The 17,072-nt window shown below is 42.2% G+C and overlaps 2 protein-coding genes across 2 annotated transcripts; one reads left to right on the forward strand and one right to left on the reverse strand.

Annotated features, from left to right (window-relative positions):
- Nucleotides 1–384: 384 nt before the first annotated feature.
- On the forward strand, nucleotides 385–5,475 carry LOC109919562 (SDE2 telomere maintenance homolog (S. pombe)). The gene is made up of 3 exons (XM_048592572.1): nucleotides 385–555; nucleotides 2,516–2,627; nucleotides 5,032–5,475. Exons 1-3 carry the CDS (start codon nucleotides 387–389, stop codon nucleotides 5,465–5,467), a joined length of 717 nt encoding a protein of 238 aa, XP_048448529.1. The 5' UTR covers nucleotides 385–386; the 3' UTR covers nucleotides 5,468–5,475.
- Nucleotides 5,476–7,960: 2,485 nt separating this feature from the next.
- Nucleotides 7,961–15,915, reverse strand: LOC125481259 (left-right determination factor 2-like). The gene is made up of 4 exons (XM_048592571.1): nucleotides 15,621–15,915; nucleotides 14,227–14,470; nucleotides 10,275–10,511; nucleotides 7,961–8,282 (listed from the first exon to the last, which is right to left on the reverse strand). The coding sequence occupies exons 1-4, from the start codon at nucleotides 15,913–15,915 to the stop codon at nucleotides 7,961–7,963; spliced, it is 1,098 nt and encodes a 365-aa protein (XP_048448528.1).
- Nucleotides 15,916–17,072: the final 1,157 nt, after the last annotated feature.

Consider the following 17,072-nt stretch of genomic DNA (forward strand, 5'->3'; position numbering starts at 1 on the left):
TCTTTGAGGCGAGACTTTAAATGAAGGCCTTGTCTACTCCTTTGTGGAAAAGATATAGGATGCCAGGGTGAGCAGGGGAATTCTCCTGAGTGCCTCAATCTTAACCAATTCTCGTTAAACAGATATTATCACATTGCTGTTGTGAGTTTACTGAATACCAATTGGTGGCTGTGTTTTTTCTACATCATTATAATAACTTCAGTCTGAAAAATACTTAATAAGTAGTAAAGCATTTTCTAATGTCGTTTACTCATGGGACAGGCTGTTTGTTGATGTGCTAGAGGGCTACATTATGCAAAAATCGACAGAAGAGACAGCCTAAGCTGCTACTGTGACTGTAATGTTTGAGAATTTGAAACCTATTAAACTTGCTGTTTTTGTACAGTATGGCTGAATGGATAAAGAAGCAAGCAGATCGGGAAGCAGAGAAAGAACAGAGGCGATTGGAACGATTACAGCGCAAGCTTGCTGAGCCAAAGCACTATTTCTCTGACCCACAGTACGAGCAGCAATTGGATGAAATGTCTGAACGCCTGGAGGATTCAGTGCTTAAAGGTTTGAGAAACCATATCCAACAGAAACTGCCCAGCAGTGTCACAGTTGTAGTTAACATTTCCTAACAGGATGATTATATTATGACACATCTGCAGCAGGTGGGATTTGAACATGGACATTCTGGCCCAGAGGTAGAGGCACTACCACCGCGCCACAAGATCCCTTGCGTACTATGAGAACTGCTTTATGGAATGATTTGGCCATTCACTCTCCCAAGTCGGTTTCTGGATCTTTGAGAGAGTAGGAGTGTGTTTATAATGTTTTATAGTGGAGGAAAGGCAGTTCTTCACAAGTGATCAGAATCTGCTTCAGCCAGTTTTGAGGCCAACTGAGGACCTGAACAGATTGCATGGGATCTGTGGATGGGAGCCTCCCTCCCTCCTGACTGCTGGTGTGAAACAAATTAATTTATTTATTCATTCATGGGATGTAGGCGTCACTGGCTGGGCCAGCACTTCTTCTCAAGGGCAACAGGGATGGGCACGATGATGGTGAGCTGCTGCAGTAAATATGCTGTAGGTAGACCCCTAATGCCATTAGGGAGGGAATTTCAGGATTTTGACACTGAAGGAACAGCGATATATTTCCAAGTCAGAAAGGTGAGAGCTTGGAGGATACTTGCAGACGGTGACATTGCCATGTACCTGCTGTCTTTATCCTTCTAGATGCTGGTGGTTATGTGTTTGGAAGGTGCTGTCTTAGGAGCTTTGGTAAATTTCTACGGCTATCATATAGATGGTATACCCTGTTGCTATTGAGCGTTGGTGGAGTTTGTGAATATGGTGCCAATCAAGTGGGCGACTTTGTCCTAGATGGCACGAAAGCAGAAATTGCTGGAAAAGGTCAGCAGGTCTGGCAGCATCTGTGGAGAGAAGACAGTTAACATTTCAGATCCAGTGACCCTTCCTCAGAACCCTGGATGGTGTCAAGTTTCTTGTGTTGTTGGAGCTGCACTCATCGAGGTAAGACTCCATTGCACTCCAGACTTGTGCCTTGTAGATGATGGAGAAGCTTTGGGGAGTCAAGAGGCGAGTTACTCCCTGCAGAATTCCTAGGCTCTGACTTACTCTTCTGGCCACTGTATTTTTATGACTAGTAAAGTTCAGTTTCTGGCCAATGGTAACCCCAGGATGTTGATAGTGGGGCAATTCAGTGATAGTAGTGCCATTGAGAGTCAAAGGTTGGAGGTGGTCGTTGCTTAGTATTTGTATGGTGTGAATATTACTTGCCAGTATTCAGCCCAAGTCTGGATATTGCCCAGGTCTTGCTGCATTTGGACGTGGTCTGCTTTGGTATCTGAGGAGTTGTGAATGATGCTGAATATTATGCAGTCAATAAGGAGGGTAGTGCTTATATGGAGTAAAGAAACTAAGCTGCCAGATTGGGAAAAAGAACTTTGATTTCTGTAGTTTTACTAATAATTTTGGAAGCTAAATTTAACATACTGCAAAATGAAGGAGGCCTTCAGTTTATTTTGGGAGAGTCCATAATTAGGATTGAAGAGATCTGCAGATAAGCATTAATTGATTCTAATTCAGTAATAAAATGTGTATGAGGAGGTAATGATCTAGCAGTATTATCACCCATCTGTTAATCCAGAAACACACTCAGCTAATGAAGGAGCAGCATTCTGAAATCTTGTGATCGCCAGTAAACCTGTTGGACTATAACCTGCAGTTGTGTGACTTCTGATTTTGTCCAGACCCACAGCAATGTGGCTGACTCCCAATGCCGTCTGAAATGGCCCAGCAAGCCACTTAGTTCAAGGGCAGCTGGGGACAGACAGTAAATGCTGGCCAGCCAGCAATACCCCTGAGTGAAAAAAAAAACCTTGTTGGCAGGGAAGCAAGTGCAAATCTGCTATTTACTGGACAATTGTACTGCAAATTTTACAAAGCATTGTCTTTCTAAGAATCCTTTTTCTCTGTATAGATATTGGTGTATTCCTGTTTCTGTCCAGGTTTACAAGCGTCATCGAGTGATGTGGTGTCAGCAGAGAGTGGAGCAGTTCGAAAACGTGCACTCCCTGCCACAAATACAGAGGCAAAGGGCGGAAAGAAAAAATGTCTCTGGTAAACGAGTAAACTTTGTCTTGCTCTCCCTTATTTTCTGGGCTTCTGCTACTGCTTCTACTTCGCATTTTTTTCTCCACTGTCCACATCCTTGCAGGTAGTTCTGTGTCTTTGCAGTCTTTTCAGTTTTGGATGATAGGGGAGAATGAGCAGTATAGCTCAGCCTGGATTTTGTCTTTGTTTTATGTTGACCTATGCAAAAGCTAAAAGAGCACAGAGCAAGAATTGAACCAGGGATCTCCTGGAGTTAATGGCGCTGCCATTAAAATATTTTAGAAACATGCTGTTTTCAAGTGCAGAGGGTAGGTAATGTGTACATCATGCCTATGTTAAATTTTTCAAGAATCAATTAAGCCCCCAGGTAAACTTTTCCCTATTATCCTGCAAATTAGTCCTCGTGCTTCGTGGAAGTTCCTGAAGCAGTCTGATTCTCCATATTTGCACATTTCAGATTTTAATACTTCTGTGAAGAAATTTATCCTCATTTCACCTCTTTTATTTTAAATTTATGACCTTTGATGACCAAACCCTTTGCCAGGGGATCTCTCAAAGTCAATTTTAAATACATTAACCTGGTCTCCGCATGATTTTCTCTGCTCTAAGAACATCCCAGCTTTTCAAATCTTCACCTAACTGAACTCCCTCATTCTTGGCATCAATTTGATGATGTACCTCCTTCATATCTTCTCCAGGGCTTTGGTATCCTTCCTAAAGTGTGGTGCTGGGATTTGTATGTAATTAAGCAATCAGTTGTCAGTTGGACCAAATTGCAGAGATGGAGAGTGTATTTAAGAGTTTTTTTTTTGCTGGGAGTTGTGTTGGACCAGTTGATTTTTCACTGGATGGGAGCAGAAATACCATAATTTGCAGAGGCAAAGTTGATCCAATTCTTGCTCCTTCGTTCCTATCTTTACACAGGTGTAAAGATTTTGGGCAACAGAGGCAAATTGGATTAAGATCCCCGTGTCATAATTATTTGTTGCATTAGGTTCACATATAAAAAATGATCAAGATAGGCACGCTAGCTCGCAGCAAAAGTTTGATAGAGGAGGTGATATCAGGCAATTTCACAATGAACAAAATGTATGTGGAAAGCATGCATATTGTTTGATAGAATAGGAATGATATGCACATTCATAACATGCTCCACTTCACCTATCCAACATTATCACTTCTCACAAAAGCTTTCATTCTAAGTCTGTAATGTTGCCAATTTGAAGTGAGGATTTCTCATGTCAGATCACTGGTGGAAGTGAATGCCTTCTGAGTTTGGGATTGAAGTTGTCTGTAGGATGCCACCTGCACCCCACAGTGAAATAATCTGCAGGCATTTACTATTGGATTGAGTTATTCATGTGTGAGAGCTGTGAATGCCAGTGTGGATCTGTGTGTCCAAATATCTTGTCTTTGTGCTGGAAATGAGATGTAACAATTTGCGAAGTCAGAACTCATGCCCCAGATTCAGAAATAACAGCAGCTGAGGGCGAAGGCTGAACAGGATCCTTGCTCAGCCACTTTTCTTGTTCCATTCTCTCTCTATTTTTTTTAAAAAGGCTTTCAGTTCTCCCAACCTTCTTTACCCTCGCTTGATACAGGTTGTTCTCCTATAACATGATAGTTGCGTTCTCGTGCAACCCCGTCCTATAGAAAATTGCATTTTAGAGATATTGCTATAGAAAATTTCTGTACTGTATTGTAGAAAGTTCTGTTATCCAAACAGTGTCCACTATTCATCAATTGCATTACAGCTAATTTGCATTAATGAAACATGCATTATGGAAGAAATACCTGTAGTAATATTGAGTTACCCTAAATTAAGTACTGTTTTCCTACTATATGCATGTATTCATTTTTTTCTTCCAGTTTGTACCGTTAATACTATTCATTCATTAACATTGCTTGTTCCACCTTCCTATTAAAAGCTTTTTTTTTGTCAAATGGAACAGTGTCAATTTGCCAGCAATTAAATGGAGGAAAAATTATAAACAGTGAATTGGTATTTTTCCCTCATATTTTTACATTGCATCAGCAAGTAAGCCATATTTAACAGATTTTGATGAAATGCACTGGAAATCACAGCACGAAAAGTGGTCATCTAGCCTAGCCAGTCCATGCTGGTGTGTCTCAAAGTAATTTCTTTGAATCTAATAGCATATCATTCTGTTCCTTTATCTATAATGGACCGATCTAGCTTACCTTTAAATGCAGCTTTGCTATTTGCCACAAGAGCTCCATGTGTGACCAAGCCGCCACCTAACCATTCTCTGGGAGAGAGAAGTTTCTCAAATACTTTACTGAATTTATCAAGCTGGTCTTATTGGTTTGATCTCCCACAAGTTAAAACTTCATGCAGAAATTTGCCTTTTGTGTGCGGAGGAAGATTTATGGGTTTTGTTTCTTACAGGATGGGAGCAATGGATTTAGAAGAATCTGGGAGCTCTGATGAGGAGAGCACAGCAGACAGTGACTCCTCTGATGAGGTTCCATCTCACTCCAAGAGTCCTGTGGAGTGCGAAAGTGTAAAGAATGGCAATGTTGACATTGAGAAGGACTTGTATCCTAGCCCCTGTGCTGACTCGTCTGTGCCTGAGCCGACTTCGATACAGCAGGAAACTCTAAACCAAACAGAACCGGAAGTCAGCAGCAAAATGGAACCAACTGCTTCGAGTTCACAGGACAGCAACAAGCTTGTAACAGAAGAGGGTGCCAGAGAGAGTTCTGAAGAGGTGGAGAAAGTCCCAACTGATACACAGGATGATGAGAATGCACCAAAGGCTGTTGTAAGTCCTGGTTTCTTTTATGGTTTCTTAATTTTTGTAATGGAGGTTATTCCAAAATAAGTGTTATGGTAATGTAATGGATTGACGAAAATATTTTCATGCTTTTGAAAACTATTGTAAATCACTCCTACACAACTGGATTTGCACAACTTGAAAAATTTATTCTGACAGCTGGCTTAAATTCTTCACTACTGATTTGCGATGGCATGACGACATTCATCAGCCAGTTCTCTCAGATAAGAATGATCAGTTTTTTTGTGAATTGAATGAAGAACTTTTCATGTTTTCAAATGTTTCCATCTAAGCTTTGACGTCTATTTGAGTGCTGAGTCATGAGGGTCTGAGCATTCTCCCTGCAGCGGAAGCCAGGCACTTGCATAAATACAACAGCCCCTCATTACTGAGAGATAGTAAGAACTGCCGATGCTGGAATCAGAGATAAGTGTGGAGCTGGAGGAACACAGCAGGCCAGGCAGCATCAGAGGAGCAGGAAAGCTGACGTTTCAGTTCGGGACCCTTCTGCAGAAATGGGGGAGGGGAAAGGGAGCTCTGAAATTATAGAGAGGAGGGGTGGGGCTGGGGCAGGTAGGTGGGCCGGTGATAGGTGAGTGCAGGTAGGCAGTGGTGGGGATTGGTCGGTGAGGTGGGAGGAGCAGATAGGTGGGAGAGAAGACGGACTTTAGTTTCAAAATCTCCCCATCCCTGACCTTATGCCATGACCAACCCTCCCTCTCATCCCCACCTCCTTGACCTGTCTTCTCTCCCACCTAACTGACCAATCCCCACCACTGCCTAGCTGCACTCACCTATCACCGTCCCACCTACCTTCCCAGCCCCACCCCTCCTCTCTCTTTCTTTATTTCAGAACTCCCTTCCCCCCCCCCCCCCCCCCCCCCCCCCCCCTTTCTGAAGAAGCGTCCTGACCTGAAATGTCAGCTTTCCTGCTCCTCTAATGCTGCCTGTCCTGCTGTGTTCCTCCAGCTCCACTGTGTTATCTCAGCCCCTCATTACTGCCCAGCGATGTTTGCCTCAATTAATTTCTCACGAGTTTGAATTTTAGGTGACTGAAGTGAATATTGATGACTTAGATGGTGTATTTACACTTAAAACAATCAGTAAATACTTGAAATGCTTGATTTATCAGGAAGTACCTGTGAAGAAAGGAAAAAGTTCATATTTTTGAATTGCTGCCTTTTCATCAGACAGGAAGACCCTGTTAATATACCTCTGAATATGTTTGTCGGCCTTAGCAAATTCAGCAGGGTGTTGACATAGGTTGTGACAGCCTTGTGGGTTGAGTGCCAGGGACTTAGCTGAATATACGAGCAGTTCTCTGGTAAACAGAAACTGAGGTGAATGGATTGATAGTTGAACTAGTTTTTTGGGGTAAGTACACAGGTTCGTCTTGTACAAATCTACTGGTGTTTGTCCGTGAGCTCCAGTTATCTGCATTCTACAGATGTGGAAAACTATCCCAGTATGGGGAGACATGACCAGATGGCAGTCATAAACCAATACTTCTGAATTGTTTTATTCCATCTATTAGTAGAAATGAAGGATTTACATGATGCATATCGAAAGTGAGAGTGTAACAATGTTGTGGTTATGGTATTGGTTGAAAACCCAAACCTAACGTTCATGTTTAACTGTGGCAAGTTGCTAAATTGAATTCGGTGAATCTGGTGATGTGTGGCCTAGCTCCAAGAAAGGAAATGAGAAAAGAAAGCTGGTGGACCATTATAAAATCATAACCAATTCAGTAGTTTCCTTCAGGGAAGACAATCTACCACCCTCTGTGGCTTTGATTAGATATTCCATCAACCCCACGTTACAGCTAGAGTTGGTTTAGTAAATCATTCTGTCTTTTGGGTTGGTGTGAAAAATCCAAAGCACCTACCGGTTGTGCTGTTCTGTACTGCATTAAGCTGCTGGTGCTGTGAATACGCTCCAGCTGCCTTGTGACAAGAAGCTGGACTGGGGCAGGGCCACCTAAATCAGGGAGTAATAAATCTTACACAGAGGGTCGGCTAAGTTTTTAACCCCTTTCATTGCCCCTGTGATAGTAAAATCTTGTATGGGTATATCTGCAAGTCATATGTCCTATTGTCATGAATTTCCTTCTGTGAATTTCTGTCCACATATGTTGCAAATTGTTATGCCAGCATTTCCTACTGGATGTTGTAACATCAACTGTCATGCCTGAGGCCAGGCTAGGTTTCTGAAGCTCCCATCACTGCACTCTACGTAAGAAGACAAGAATGAGCTCAGGACATGGTCAGTAGACGGTTTTACTGGTATTAGTACAAATTTTCACATGTCCTTCCTGCTTCATTCCCCTTCACCTCCAAGGAACTATGACACAGACTAGTAACTGAGTTTAATGTTATTGACATCAAATTCTTCCGTCAAAGAAAAGGAAGAATCAAATAGTAAAAATATACATTTTCAAGTTATAATATCTACATAAAGTGCTTCTGTATTGTGCATCTTTGCATTAAGAGTTTTAAGAGGACGGCATTCTCCAAAAAAAAAATCTGGCCATAGGGGATGCTACTATATTAGTGTGACATTGTCCATCGTGCAGCCACACTTCTCAGTGATCATGTTGGGGAATTCAGCCACTTCGATCTCTGTGTAGTCCCCTTTCTTCACCAGGTACATCACAGGCAGGGAGGCACTCTCCACCGCTGCGCAGCTCCTCTCTCCATAGTCAAAGGGCCACTGTGGCTGCTTGCAACTGCCCACACAGTGGAAGGCCTGGTAACCAGGGGGCTCGATGATCCAATGCTGGGTCCAAGTCAGCTCCCTGAAGTTGATGAAGTATTCCTGCCTGCAGCAGGATCCACTTTGTTTTGCACCACAATCTCCAATACTCCTACACATTAAAACAGCAAAAATATATTGATCAGCATTGGCTGTAAGAGGAAGCAGAAATAAATTGTACAGAATTAGCTACAATGACTTGTTTTGATAGCTTGGTGTTAAAAAGTACAATTGTTAGTGACTACCTTTTGAGAAACTAATTTCCAGTTGTTTGATTTGAAGAAGTGGCCTTTTAATACCCAGAAATCCCCAGTACACAGGTTAAATATTGAATAATGGCTGCTTTAAATAATCAAAAAGGCTGTAATTAAATAAGTTGTAAGTGACATCCCAAACTACAGGAGGGAAGATTTAGTAATTTGGACCTCTTAATTGGTTTGAAATAACTGAACTAGTTGCCTGCTGCTTTCTTGTGTCCAAATTTCAGGTTATGTGGAAGGAAGGTAGAGATTTTGTTCTTTACTCAGTGGCTGCTGATAGGTGCTGGTCACCAAACATTTGTGTTGTGTTCCTTCATTGTTTCAGTTGCAACTAATTGCAGTGAAATGTGTCCATGCTGCACTACAGAGATTAGCTGTTATCCCAGTCTAATTGTGTGAATGGTTATTCCACAACACAATGGACAGACTTAACCAACAGTCTGGAAGAATCACTTTAAAGTTTGTGTACAACGTTTTTCACTGGTATCTGTCAATTAGGAACTGACCAAAGACACTCATATTGGTGTTGTTTGACCAAAGACTGAATTTTATATATTTTGGCAGGAAGAGAGACCTTTTTTTTAATATTGCAGTCTCAAATGCTAAGGATGAGGGGGGAACAAATAGTTTCTATCCGCAAAAATCTGACTCCATGTGTTCCATGTTTTGTTTTGACATTCTAAAATTTATTTGTTCGTCAGAAGTGGGTGTCACTGGCACGTAGGGAGGTACTTGTGTAGTAGTAATGTCAGTGGACTATCGATCCAGACACCCAGGCTAATGTTCTGGAGATGAGCTCAAATCCCACTGAAATTCAAAATTTGAATGCAGTAAAAATCTAGAATTAAAAACTAGCCTAATAGTGACCATTGTAATCACTGCCAATTGTTGGAAAAACCATAACTAGTCCACTAATGTCTCTTAGTTTATGTCTTAATGCAGAGACATCGTGTGCCCTCCATGTGACTCCAGATCCACATCAGTGTGGTTGACTGTCAGTTGCCCTCTGGTTCTCTGGGCCATTACAGTCAGTTCAAGGGCATCTCTGGATGGGCAATAAATGCTGGTCGGTTGGCACCCACATCCCATATAATTTTTTTTTTAAAGGCAGACGTTCATTTCCCAGATGACTGTCGAGTTAATTGTATTTTTTATTTGGACTGGAATCACCTGTAGGCCTGACCAGGTAAGGAGGCCAGATTTACTGTGCTTTAGGATATTAGTGAGCCAGGTGGGTTTTTATGATCATCAACAGTGGTTACATGGTTGTGTTGATTTTTTTAAAAAATATATATGCGTGTGTGTGTGTGTGTGTCTGTATAAAAAATTGAATTCAAACGTCTGCCATAGTAGGGTTTGAACCTTGGTCCCTAGTGCATTAGTTTACAGTTCTGGATTACTACTATGCCACAGCTTAGGGACCTGTGTCCTTGCATGCCACGATCTCTTTTCATGTACCCCTGTGTGTAAGTAGACTGAAGTGAAAGGAGTTGAAGAGTAACCTAAACGTTTTCAAAGGTAAATTATTAAAATACCAGTAAAGCTGGTAGGACAAGAAAGACACGTCAATGTGAGAACATATGTTGTTCATATCACAAGTGGGCTGTAACTATTGCAATGAGTTAGTGAGGGTTAAAGCTGCATTTATTCCTGAGTTTAGTTATTTTTGTGGTGGCTTAATGTGGCTTGCCATACTAACAAAGTAAATAAGACTGGAGGCTTTGAAATGCACATTCTATTTAAATTCAGCAAAGTTAGTGATAAACGTGCAGGTGTAATAATTGTGATTCTTTGAAGTAGGTTGTATGGGAGACAAAACTGGATGAATTTAAATGAAGGCGTACCCATATTCTTCCAGGTTGAGGGTGTAGAGGACCAATTCCGGTTTCCCTGAGATTTGATCATCAGGGCCCTGTGTTGTAAAGTGCACCAGTTTGGCCATTTCAGCTGCATAGCTGCCCATACGCTCTGCCTCAATCCAGATCTCCAGATACATGGGCATTCCAGCAGTCTTCATCCAGTAATGCACAGCCTGAGTGACGTCCAGACTTTTCCACCCGGAGTCGAGGATCGGAATCAACCTGCAAATGGCAGTAAAAGTGAAAGCTGTTTAGTGGATTAATCCTCATTTCTCACCTTGTCATTTTGCTTCAAAAAAAGCATCCAGACAGCAACCAAATGCTGCACCAAACTATTGAATCATTGAGAAGTTTCTGTTAATTAGGATTTTGCAACCATGTGCTTCATGACCATACCTGAAGTTGAGTAGCCGGACTACATGGGGAAGCAAATGAGGGCAAGAAAAGATGGTTGAATTTCCATTCTTCATTCTGATTTTTTCATAGAATGTATTTAGGGAGATCAAATGTAAAAGGGAATACACAATAAACATGAAAATACTGAGATGGGTAAATGAAGTGAGAAATCTTGTTGTGAAAGCGCACAGGTCCCTTGAGGTAGTAGAGCAGAGGCAAGGTTTTAAGGAAGGCATTTGAAATGCTCTCCTTCCATTGGCAGAAGTATATAGTACAAAGGTAGGGATATAATGATGAAACTAAAGACATTGAGGCCACAACTGGAGTATTGTATGCACTTCTGGCCACCGCATCACAGGAAGGTTGGAATTGTGTTGGAGAGAATGCAGAGAAGATTTACCAGAGCATTGCCAGGGCTGGAGAATTGAAGCTACAAGGAGAGATTGGAGAGGATGATGTTTTCTTTGGAACAAAGAAGGCTAAAGGGGCGGTATGATTGAGATGTACAAAAATTGAGGGGTAGAGGTAGAGTAGATGGGAGGACCCTGTTTCCCTTGGCAGACAGTTCAAAAACCAGATGTCATAGATTCAAGCTAAGTGGCCAAAAGATTAGATGGGATGTGAAGAAAAATGTTTTTTTTAAGCAAAGGGTGGTGGGTGTCTGGAATTTGCTGCCTGAGTTGATAGTGGAGGCAGAGACTCAACTGTGTCAGAAAACACCTGGGTCTGCACTTTAAATACTGTAGCCTGCAGGGTAATGGGCCTTGTGCAGGAAGATGGGATTTGAAAGGACATCTGGGTGTCTTTGGGTTGACATGGACAAGATGGGCTGAATGGCCCCCGTCTGTGCTGTATCATTTCTATGGCTCTAATTTTATGGTGCAGAAAGAGTCCATTCAAACCACTGTGTTGCAGCCCACTTTGAAGACACCCTTGCCTGTCGAAACCCTGCAGAATTTGTAATGTTATTCATTTTCATTTTTAAACTTGTGATTTTAAAATGCTTCTAGGAGCCTTTTCAGGTGGAGAATTCAAGATCCTTACAACTTAAAAAGAGACTAATGTTGAGAATAGATAGGTGAAAATTCCTTATAGAAGAACAGGAAATGAGATGAGAGTTTTATTTATCTATTCTCAGTTTATTCTTCGTCGGTTTATGCTCACAGCCTAATACACTGCCTCATTATAAAGTAACAGTCATAATTTACCTTTGTCTGCAAGTCTGTTTTTGTGGGGTTCTGCTGGACTTGGCCTCGGGCCCTTGCTGTTTGTAGTTTAATATAATGATTTGGATTAAAATGTAGGTGCTATGATCAAGAAATTGGTTAGGTGGTAAATAGTGGCAAGGATTGAAGTAACTGCAAGAGGGTAGCAACCGATTAATCAGCTGTGCAGAGTAGTCGCAAGTGGAGCTCAATGCAGAAGACTAAGAGGTAATGCTCTTGTGGAGGGCTAACAAGGTGGAGATTACGCAATGAGTGGTAGGACCTTGGAAGTACCAGAGATCAGAGGGACCTTTTTGTGAATATTCAGTACCCTGAAGGTAGTATGGCGGGTAGGTAGGATGGTTAAGAATGCATGTGGGATAAATTGCCTTTTATTAGCTAAGACACAGCCCAAGAGCAAGGAGGTAATGCTGGAACTTTGTAAAATACTGATTACGTTACAACTGGAGTGCTGCTTGCAGTTCTGATCACCACATTAAAGGAAGGATGTGAGGTTCATCATGATGCTGCCTGGGCTGGAGGGTCTGAACTATGAGGAAAGAATGGAAAGATTGGGGTTGTTCTCCTTGGAGCAGCTAAGGTTTAGAGGGGACCTGATAGAAGTGTTCAAGATTGAGAGGCATTGATAGGATGCACTTTTTCCTTATTCATAGAGAGGTCAATAACCAAGGGACAAAGATTTAAGCTAAGAGGAAGAAGGTCAAGGAAAGGTTTGAGGAAAAGCAACTTTTGCCGAGGGTTGTAGAGTCTGGTACTCTGCCTGAAAGGGTGGTTGTGCCTGAAACCCCTTACAACATTTAAGCAGTATTTATTCACTGTGTTGCCATAGCCTATGGAGGTATGGGCCATGAACTTGGAAAATGGGATGAGTGGAGCCCATGCTAGTTAACAATGGGCTGAATGGCCTCCTAAGTTACAAATATCTGAGTCAAAGAGAATCATACCATGCAGTTTTAAAATCCTTGGCAAGGCCCAATATATCATATTCATCTTTGATCTTGATTTTAAATTGAAAAGCTGTGTCTGCAAGTCTTTTGCAGTAGCTTCATGAGTAACTGTACCATCTTAAGAGTTTTTCAATTTGGTTCGGTTAGCTGTAGGGCTACTGTTACTGGCCAAGTTTGGCACTGGGCTAGGGAGGCAAGTGTACTTGCCCAGAATTGCAGTTCCTGATTGCTTTTTCATTGACCCTCCTTGGTAGGATGGTCTTGGCTATCAGTAAGAAAGGCTGCCATGAATCATAATCACTTGGGCAAGGTACCTCGGGTGTTCAGTTGCCTGATGAGTTGTTGCTTTCGCAGTTCAGGAGGTGAACATTGCATGTGACATTTTTTTAAAAAAACACTTGTGTTGAGAAAAATAAATCAAACATCAAGCTTGATATGTAAGTTGTATGCAGGTAGAAGCAAAGCAGTTTGGCATTCCTGTTTTTGATCATACAGGGATTGGGCACTTGTTAATGGTGTTAGTTTCTTCCTTATTGTTTTGTTTTATGTCACTGCCCCAATTTCAATATTAGTTTCCTTGTCCAGCATACTCCCCTCTTCTGTAAATACTGGTGCATGACAATATCTAACATGTCTGCTATTTTCATTGGCAATATCACCTTTATTATCTTTCAAGGGCTGACCTTACTTTTGCACCTCCGAGGTCCTAATACAATTGGAAAATTCATTTTTGATATCCCTGGAAACTCTGTCACATACCTTTTTGTAGTTTTCACTGTTGTTATCCTTTCCTGCATCTTGTATCTTCCCAGTTGCCAGAATTGTATCATTTGTTGCCTTTTTGTGTATGGGTTTTGTTTAGTTCAGTTTATTATCTATGGCTGCATGTTGTTTAGAAGTTTAAAGTATTGTCAGAGAGAGCACTCAATAAATGGGGATTGACAGCATCAAGGGTTTTGGGGATACTGCAGAAAGATAGTGGCGGGGGAGAACCACCAATCAGCAGGCTTGAGGTCTACTATATTTTACTGTACTGGCCAGTAACCCAGCAAATTCCTGATTTTAAATCGATTCCCTGCTGAAGCTGACTGCCACCACTGCAACAGCTAAGATAGGTGGCCATTTCTTTGATTTTTAGGGATGGACAGTAAATGCTATATCTTGAGAATAAATATGTTTAAAAATGAACTTTCAAACACTGCTCAGTACAGAATGGGAAACAAATGGTTGATCAGAATGTTCTCTGGCAGCTAAGAGGCAAAGATCATTTTTAATGTCAGTCAATTTTATTTTTTTAAGCAAAAGTGGCCTTTAGTTAAAAGATTTACTGAAGACTAGATTATATGCCCAGATCAGTTTTGTTTTTACCTGGAGTCGATGAGTGAGGTCCTGTTGCTGCCATCAGGCAGAGTCTTGACCCAGTGCACACTGACCCTGGCGTTGTTGACTGGCCGACTGTGCCTCCTGGGAGGGAGCTCTCCTTTGTGAACGCCTTTCTTGAAGAGCTTGAGCTCTGCCATGGTCACCTCGCTGTTTTCAGGGATCAGCCCCTTCATATCGAAGACCAGCGTCTGCCTAGCAGGGTCCGAAAAGAGTATGTCTCCTCTTGTATCTGGAGAAATGAAACAGAACACAGACAAGGCAGTTTACAATCTCGTTTCCATTTGAATGCCTGAGAATACTGGTCCTCAGAAAATTTCATTGTATTTCAGACAGTTTGAAATTGACTGCAGTCTTTATAATTTACAAAGCTGAGAGTCATTCATCAATTTGCAGCTGTAATCGTAAAACCCTTCCACACCTCCCATGCCTCCACCCTGGGTGGCACGGTGGCTCAGTGGTTAGCACTGCTGCCTCACAGCGCCGGGGACCCGGGTTCGATTCCAGCCTCGGGCGACTGTCTGTGTGGAGTTCACACATTCTCCGTGTCTGCGTGGGTTTCTTCCGGGTGCTCCGGTTTCCTCCCACAGTCCAAAGATGTGCAGGGTAGGTGGATTGGCCATGCTAAATTGCCCATAGTGCCCAGGGATGTTTAGGTTAGGTGGATTAGACAAGGGAAATGTAGGAGTAGGGGAGTGGGTCTGGTTGGGATGCCCTTCAGAGGGACGGTGTGGACTTGTTGGGCTGAATGGCCTGTTTCCACATTGTAGCAATTCTATGAATACCGAGGAGCTCCTGAATAGCTCATTATCAACAAATTGTCATCCTAACAGGTTTTTTATATTAAAAAAAGTAACCAAGTACACCCTTACTTTTGAACTTCTTTAAATTATTCCAATGTGCAGGGGCTCTTGTCCTTCTACCTGTAGATATCACATAAGGACAGGGTTTGTTGGGATCCCTTCCACAGTAGCTGGAACGAATGGCCACGTGGGCAAGGTAACTTGGAAACTTTTTATTGCATTGTCTAGTTCACATCACCTTTTACCTACAGATCCCTTCCTTACACTTCTTTACAGTTCTCGGAAGTGAGACATTATTGTACAATGCTAAGTGAGGGCCAGGGTGATAACTTTGTGCATCTGCTGAAACTGATTTTCTTACCCACTCCTTGCATTGTCAGGCTCTGTGTGGGAGCCCACTTCTTTATGCTGTGGAGTAGAGGTGACTGTGGGTCATGCTCCACAGCATAAACTCTAAAATACATCTCCCATATGCATCTCCCCTTACTGGCTGTGCTGCTGTAATACAAATCATTTCCCAGTGAGGGAGACAAGTTATTTCTTCTTTCAGAAATAAAGCAAGGAATTAAAATACTTTACCTGCAGTGCCTGCGATTCCTCGTAAAATGCCGGCCAGTGTGGGTAGGGCTCTTCGCTTCCTCTCCTTCTCCTTGTGGATCTTTAGCATGGCAATGTACTTGTTCCTCATGTGAACTGGGACCACCATGTTATCCATATCTGTCTTCTCAATCTGTGGCACTTCACTTAACCCCAGTTTGTGAAGCATGGTATACTTAATGTTGTCATGGGACATTGCATTCAGTTGCTTTGCTGGAAGCACAAGCAAGACAAAGCCAAGCAGTGCGATGGTCGAGCTGTTGTTGGTTCGGACCATAGCCTTGGAGAATCCTGAGGGCTCCCCCCTCGTATAGCTGCCAACTAAAAGTGCGTGTTGCCTTCTCTCTCAGACTGATGGTTGCATTTGAGTTTTTAAAGGAGCTGCTTTATTCCAGACAAAATGGATTACGAGACCAGACACAAGACTGTGAAGTCAGTCACACCTGTTAAGTTTGAATGACACCACCTAACCTCTGGAAATCACAAACTATCCAGGGGAATGGGTTAATTAAAAGAAACTCATTAGGTGTTTACAAAGGACCGAGAGAGCTTGTGTGAAATTTATAACAACACAGAAGTCTGTGTGTGTATTCCTTTTCTCTTTTGTCCCGTCTCCCTTGCTTTCATCTCTTTTTCCCTAAAGGTGATGACTAGTGGTGAGTTAGTGATGTAGGGCCTGTCAGCCCTCCAGTCCCTCTTCTAAGCAGCCGTGATCCATGTGTGACCTGGTTGGTGAGTGTGCAACAGGGGACATTGGAATCAAATTTGTCCCATCTGTATTTGATGTTAACTCGCATACAGTTTCAAAACTGGTTTGTTGAAACATGCGATCAGAAGCAGGAGCTTGAGCTGTTCTCGCTCTTCCCCTTACTGACTGAGCCAATTGTATTGTGATAGCCAAGATAGGATAAACGTGGGAATTTGGTGACAGTTTCAAAATAAATGGTAGGCGCAAAGCACAGAAGAATTTGAGCGCACAAAATTAAGAAGTTTTGATGGTGCGGAGTTCTGAAGTTGACTCTGGCACTCATGTTTGTATTTTCCCTGCACAATGACTTTGTGATATTGCATTGTCAGTGGGCAGCACAGTAGAGGGGAGATTGGTTTGCTCATTAGTGGCATTGGCAAAGTCTCGGCCAGGATTTTGCCCCCAACTAGAGTTCAAGCGGCATGCCCTGCTTTCTGCATAAACTTCAATTCAAAATTTTCACATCAAAGATGGTGTTTGTCCACCGCCATCCAACACCGGCACCTTCACATCATATCAATGATGAATTGCATAGTGTTCAGAATGCTCACTCTACCCAAGTAACTGTGATCTGATGGGAACTCGAAAGGTGGTTGAAGATGACAGCAGCTCAGTTGTTTTATCACTGCAGAGGAGATGCAAATATCCTTCCAATCAGTGATGATGAAAATTCACTTCTCGTGCAG

The sequence above is a fragment of the Rhincodon typus genome, unplaced genomic scaffold (assembly GCF_021869965.1).
Source record: "Rhincodon typus isolate 14 unplaced genomic scaffold, sRhiTyp1.1 hic_rhity00001461, whole genome shotgun sequence".
Classification (NCBI taxonomy): domain Eukaryota; kingdom Metazoa; phylum Chordata; class Chondrichthyes; order Orectolobiformes; family Rhincodontidae; genus Rhincodon; species Rhincodon typus.

Excerpts from the sequence above, each read along its gene's own strand:
- LOC109919562 (XM_048592572.1), top strand. The coding sequence starts at position 387 with ATGGCTGAATGGATAAAGAAGCAAGCAGATCGGGAAGCAGAGAAAGAA. Across the intron at positions 556-2,515 it reads GGAGGATTCAGTGCTTAAAG|GTTTACAAGCGTCATCGAGT; the intron begins GTTTGAGAAACC and ends GTTTCTGTCCAG. Across the intron at positions 2,628-5,031 it reads GGAAAGAAAAAATGTCTCTG|GATGGGAGCAATGGATTTAG; the intron begins GTAAACGAGTAA and ends TGTTTCTTACAG.
- LOC125481259 (XM_048592571.1), bottom strand. The coding sequence starts at position 15,915 with ATGGTCCGAACCAACAACAGCTCGACCATCGCACTGCTTGGCTTTGTC. Across the intron at positions 10,512-14,226 it reads ACCTCACTCATCGACTCCAG|GTTGATTCCGATCCTCGACT; the intron begins GTAAAAACAAAA and ends TGCCATTTGCAG. Across the intron at positions 8,283-10,274 it reads CTCAACCTGGAAGAATATGG|GAGTATTGGAGATTGTGGTG; the intron begins GTACGCCTTCAT and ends TTTAATGTGTAG.